Source organism: Polypterus senegalus, unplaced genomic scaffold (assembly GCF_016835505.1).
Source record: "Polypterus senegalus isolate Bchr_013 unplaced genomic scaffold, ASM1683550v1 scaffold_4028, whole genome shotgun sequence".
In the NCBI taxonomy this organism is placed as follows: domain Eukaryota; kingdom Metazoa; phylum Chordata; class Cladistia; order Polypteriformes; family Polypteridae; genus Polypterus; species Polypterus senegalus.
The window spans coordinates 11,661-18,261 of record NW_024385292.1 but is presented as its reverse complement, the minus strand read 5'-3'; the positions used below and the strand labels follow the sequence as shown (position 1 = coordinate 18,261).

At 38.5% G+C, this 6,601-nt stretch overlaps 1 protein-coding gene across 1 annotated transcript; it reads right to left on the bottom strand.

Annotated features, from left to right (window-relative positions):
- Positions 1 to 452: 452 nt before the first annotated feature.
- Positions 453 to 2,616, bottom strand: LOC120522270 (interferon-induced protein with tetratricopeptide repeats 1B-like; the record flags this gene model as incomplete). Its single annotated transcript, XM_039743323.1, is given in 3 exon segments — positions 453 to 1,859; positions 1,862 to 2,138; positions 2,140 to 2,616. Coding segments are annotated over 3 exon segments (975 nt in total), but the record flags the coding sequence as incomplete, so codon positions are not given.
- Between the last annotated feature and the right edge of the window lie 3,985 nt (positions 2,617 to 6,601).

The following is a 6,601-nucleotide window of genomic DNA, read 5'->3' as shown; positions in this document are numbered from 1 at the left end:
AATCGAGGAATTGTTTTGGATACCTGGACTAAGAATATGTAACAGATTGGGGTAAAGACAGCCAACACTGCCTGGAACTTACAGCTTGGATATAAAATTCAGTGGATCATGGCTGTCTACCAGAAATAACAGATAACTGAAGGAAATCACCTAAAGAGAGTGAGAGATATGGAATTTCAGAGATCTGATTAATCTGGGAAGCAATCAGGCTCACTGCTCTCTCTTATAGTCAGTTATTCTCCCTGGCACAGGGGAGCCCATGCAGAGCAAGATGTATTTTTATTTATCTATTGTATATGCATAGGTTGCTTCCCAGTCACCTTCATTTGTCTAAACTGTAAGATGTTCATTTCTCAGTATTTATTAAATTGAGGCAAAACAATACTCATTCATGAATATTCTTATATATTAATTGTATTTAGCAGTTCTTACAGAACAATAAGGTGCTGAAGTAAAGTGGGGTACAAACTTTAATGCTACATAAGAAATGTGCACAAAGTATACAAAACGCATAGAAAAGTTCAAGTTAAATAGTTAAAGAGTGCATTCTTAAGTTTTACACTATGTATTAATTGATACTTTATGTGTAATTATTTTATTCTGATGTGTGAGTGAAGGCTGAGAGATGGTGTAATTGTCAGTCCTTTCATCCATCCATCTACCCATCGTCTGAACAAACCTGCTGAAGTCCATAGTGGTAGCCATGAAGCAGGTGTCAACCCTTCAGTTCATCTTACTTTATCCAAGAGTCAGGGGTTGTCTGACTGAAAAATAAGGCACTCTGAGTCTGGTGGACTTATGAAGAAGCTACAGGCAACTACAAAAAGAGAAAGTCATGTTTTAATACTGTATAATGGATATCCTTTCACTTGATTCAGCCTTTTCCTTTTACGGGGTTATATTATATGCAGTATATGGAGCGTGTATGGAGGTTAGAAAGCATTCAGTCTACTTAAGAATTGTCCAATAAAAATTACAAAAAATATACAGTTAGTTTTGAGAAAGTTAATAGCAATGAGAAGCATCTTATTTGTTGCATCAAAGATGTTTAAAGCTAAGCATCTACTGTAAATCAAATGGATGATGGATTTTCTAAATTAGATCTACAACTTCCTTTGTTTGAACAGTTGTTTTCAAAATGATTATACGATGAAAATAATATTGTAGACTTTGCTAACTTCACACACAGAAGGACGTTGCCTTCAGAATCAAATGACTTTTATTCCAGCTTGAGCCACAGTTCACAAAGAGCGCTTAGGTAGTCTTCGTTTCCCAGGTCATAGAGCAAAGCTTTTTCAAAGAACTCAATTGCTAACATTTCTTGCTTTCTATGTTGATTAACCAAGCTCAGAAGACCATATGCTTCCCCATCTTTTGGATACCTGCCAATATGTCTCTTTGCAAGCCTTTCCAGTTGCTGTAGGCATCTTTTTTTGTTTTGTGTCTCTTTTATACATGATGAGCCTGCTTTGTACTGCTTAATTGGAAGGACCTCAGATTGTTTGTATTTAAACAGGAAATCTCCATAATTCCGATGTTTCATTGCAATGTCTTCTTCACAGGTATTCTGCATTTCACATGCTTTCTGGAACAATTCTTCAGCTTTTTGAAAGTCTTTTGACAATGCCTACATCTTGGCTAGTTCCAGTTCTGCATTAAAAAGAAATGCTTCAACTCAAGTGCTTTTTCCAGATGCTGAATGCTCATCTCGATACAAGATCTTCTTTGCCAAGTTTGCAATTTGAATATTTTGTTCCTGCAACAGAGGCCAATCTGATGGTGCAGAAAAGCAGAATTAGGCATCTTTTCCAAAGCCCTTTTTAGGAGTTTAACAGATTTATCGACACATCCAGTATTTCAAACCCCATTGCTGCATAGAGAGTTACATACGGCTCATCTGGGTCAAGAGTCAGAGCTTTCTCAATGAGTTTAATTCCTTCATCACGCTGCTTCAAATATATAAGCTTTAAACCAAGGAGGAACAAAATATGAGCATCTTCTGGATTCAACTCCATGGCATGCTTTAGTTGTTTTAAGGCAAGTGATTCTTCCATTGAAATTATGTCAAAGGACTCAGTACGATACAGTGCCATTGCATAGCCTTTGTTCCATTCTGGGTCTTCTGGCTCTTGCTCAAGAAGCTTTCTGAAAATAAACTATCGCTTCTTTATAGTATTTCCTTGCAAACTTGAAGTAACACCATCCTTTCTCTCCATCCACGATGGAAAGTGGAGCAGAATAGTGAGAAGCTGATGGGATATTCTTGCAGATGTCTTCAATCTGTGATAAGAAGTCTTGAGCCTTACTGATGTCTCCCATGTGATAATACAGGCAGGCATAGTTGCCATAAGTAAGCAATACCCATTTTTCAAATTCATCTTCGTGGTCTTTCTTCGCATAATCTTCTGCTTGTTTAAGATAAGCAAGTGCATCTTCATTACATCCCTGCAAATACTTCACATAAGCCAAAAAATTGAAAGTTCTTACTTTCTCAATAGGCAGTCGTATAGAATCTAACAATCGTTGAACAAGAGATTTGAGATCTACAGCCTCTTTTTCCAAGCCCCATGTGAAGTAACATTCTAACTGCATCAGCTTAGATTTAATGGCTTTTTCTTATGAAGAACTGAGAAAAGAAGAATTAAAAAGAAAGTACATTGGAAATGTGCCAAATTTGACCATGTGCTCAAAACAGTATAAATGTTGTTTGGGTAAACATGTTTATGTAAGATGTAAGAGCAGCAAGTGCCAGCCACATTTGAAAATTGTATCTTAATTCAACTATCAATAGTCTAATGGAGCAAGGCCTTCCATATGTATGACTGTTTGTATATTATTGATTAAATGAAAATGTGTGGCATAATTAGTGTAAATTGATTCAAAGATATTACATCTTTTTTTAATCAGAGAAAAATATGTATATTAGGAATTCACAGTGCACTTTAATGGACATTTGTCATACAATAGAAACATGTAAATCTTATGAAATGGACTCAAATTCTTCTTTTAATGGAGAAGCAGTAATGAAATTAACATCTTCCAACATTTTAAAGTTATTGAATACAAGCCATGTTAAGTATGACCTGTCTTTCTGAAGTATCATGAGTTTTATGACTATCTTTCTTAAATTGTATAAGTCAGTGAAGACCAAAAATATATTTGCTACAGTTTGATGGAAATTTGTCACATTTTTTCAGTGAACTTAGCATTTTATATCTTCTATAGATATTACAATATTATTAAAAATACCTCTTTATTTCTTTAATTCTTCTCTCTCACATATGCAAAATTTAGGATGAGGCAATCACATTTGAAATGTTTTAATATAGGAACACAAGAAAAAAAGAGATATCATAGAAAATTCATGTTCTTAGTCGTTTACTGTCCAGTGATCGTTCCTGCCTTGCACCATAAGGTTGCTCGTATAGGCTTCAGATGCCCTATGACCCTGCTCTGAATCTACAACTTTGAAATACGGATAAACAAAGTATTATTTTCTTAACAATGCGTTACTCATTTGAGAAAATATACTTCAAAGGAAAAACAGCTTCTTTGACTGTATTGTCACTAGGATGATAATCGCCTCATTGAGCACCAGTATGGGACCTTAAGTGAAGAAGTTTAAGCGTATGCGTTGTACTGTCAGCCTCTCTCGTTTAGACGTAGCGCAAATAATTCTTCGCATTTATACAGCGCTATTCTCACTACTCAAAGCGCTAAGCAGAACAGAGTTGGCATTTTCGGGATTCGAACGGGCAACCTTTCAAATGCCAGTGCAGATCCCCAGCCGCAGAGCCACCACTCCGCCTATAGCGCAAGTGAAAGTAGCGCGCGTCTGATGCGTTCTATTTGGATCTACATTATCATAATAGAATGTTTTAATTATTTTTTACATTTCCAATTTATGAACATATGTAATTGATACGGGTAACCCAGTCACAGGGGATGCACAAACCAGTGTGTTTCTTCGTGCCAAGCACGGATAAATGGGGAGGGTTACGCCAGATAGGGCATCCGGTGTAAGATTTTGCCGAATCAATATGCGGACAACAATTTTGGGTGATCCGCTGTGGCAACCTCTAACGGGAGCATTAATACAGGTATGATGTTAATCAGCATCCACCCCTGCAAGCAGGTCCTCCAAATTGCACGATAAACTTTGGGGTTGGTGGCAGGATTGGCTTTGTAGCTGAGGTCCACAGCTGCACTCGAGTCCCAATCCCCGTATTCCGGCGTGTGGTGGGTGCGCAACTTTACTGCACTATTACTAAATATATATACAATTTCATAACCTGTACTATCTTTACATTTAACACAATTTACATTAAGTAGGCACACCATACGCCATATTTTACTGTTGAATCTGGGAATACTTTCGACTAGTACTTTTGTTTTCATACTTTAGTGATTCGTTCAAACAAGTACTTCCTTAAACTTTTATTTAAGTTGAAAGATCAATGCGATACTTCAACATTTGCTAGAATTCATTTTTGATCGTTTATTTAAACTTTTACTTAAGTAAATTATGTGCTTCCTCCACCCCTGAGGCAAGCATAATAAGTCACTCGCCACACACTGCCATTCTCTTACGCTGTTATGTAACGCGGTTTCCATGGCAACCGAAGGTAACCAAAAGATGACTTTCAAATCGTCAGGCAGAGTAAGCAATCCAGCTCCGCAAGCGACATCGTAACTAATGTGCAACTGCATTGCTGGTCTTGGTGTTGGCATGGATCGCCCACCCCTGAAGCCGCTTGAACTTCGCCTCCTGTTGTATTTAGGACTTTCGTGGGCTCCATCGGTTTGCACCTCTTTTTCTACTACATGTTCGAAAAAGTGAGTGTTACTTCAGCCCGGCTCGTCAAGGAGGTGGACTGCTGTTTCCATACCTTTTAGTGACTCTGCGTTGGACGGCGTCTGAGGCTGCCTATGCTCGGACCCCTGCGGTTTTAGTTCAATTAAGTGGGTTGCTTGATATTCAAGTTAACTTTACCTCCATATGCATCACTAGGGCAAGGTATTCAGTGTGGGGTAACTTCTGTAAGCGTATTTACGACAATGCATTATCTTCTCACATACAGTGGTGTGAAAAACTATTTGCCCCCTTCCTGATTTCTTATTCTTTTGCATGTTTGTCACACAAAATGTTTCTGATCATCAAACACATTTAACCATTAGTCAAATATAACACAAGTAATCACAAAATGCAGTTTTTAAATGATGGGTTTTATTATTTAGGGAGAAAAAAAATCCAAATCTACATGGCCCTGTGTGAAAAAGTAATTGCCCCCTTGTTAAAAATTAAGCTAACTGTGGTGTATCACACCTGAGTTCAATTTCCGTAGCCACCCCCAGGCCTGATTACTGCCACACCTGTTTCAATCAAGAAATCACTTAAATAGGAGCTGCCTGACACAGAGAAGTAGACCAAAAGCACCTCAAAAGCTAGACATCATGCCAAGATCCAAAGAAATTCAGGAACAAATGAGAACAGAAGTAATTGAGATCTATCAGTCTGGTAAAGGTTATAAAGCCATTTCTAAAGCTTTGGGACTCCAGCGAACCACAGTGAGAGCCATTATGCACAAATGGCAAAACATGGAACGGTGGTGAACCTTCCCAGGAGTGGCCGGCCGACCAAAATTACCCCAAGAGCACAAAGACGACTCATCCGAGAGGTCACAAAAGACCCCAGGACAACGTCTAAAGAACTGCAGGCCTCACTTGCCTCAATTAAGGTCAGTGTTCACGACTCCACCATAAGAAAGAGACTGGGCAAAAACAGCCTGCATGGCAGATTTCCAAGACGCAAACCACTGTTAAGCAAAAAGAACATTAGGGCTCGTCTCAATTTTGCTAAGAAACATCTCAATGATTGCCAAGACTTTTGGGAAAACACCTTGTGGACTGATGAGACAAAAGTTGAACTTTTTGGAAGGCAAATGTCCCGTTACATCTGGCGTAAAAGGAACACAGCATTTCAGAAAAGAACATCATACCAACAGTAAAATATGGTGGTGGTAGTGTGATGGTCTGGGGTTGTTTTGCTGCTTCAGGACCTGGAAGGCTTGCTGTGATAGATGGAACCATGAATTCTACTGTCTACCAAAAAATCCTGAAGGAGAATGTCCGCCATCTGTTCACAACTCAAGCTGAAGCGATCTTGGGTGCTGCAACAGGACAATGACCCAAAACACACCAGCAAATCCACCTCTGAATGGCTGAAGAAAAACAAAATGAAGACTTTGGAGTGGCCTAGTCAAAGTCCTGACCTGAATGAAATTGAGATGCTATGGCATGACCTTAAAAAGGCGGTTCATGCTAGAAAACCCTCAAATAAAGCTGAATTACAACAATTCTGCAAAGATGAGTGGGCCAAAATTCCTCCAGAGCGCTGTAAAAGACTCATTGCAAGTTATCGCAAACGCTTGATTGCAGTTATTGCTGCTAATGGTGGCCCAACCAGTTATTAGGTTCAGGGGGCAATTACTTTTTCACACAGGGCCATGTAGGTTTGGATTTTTTTTTCTCTCTAAATAATAAAAAGCATCATTTAAAAACTGCATTTTGTGTTTACTTGTGTTATATTTGACTAATGGTT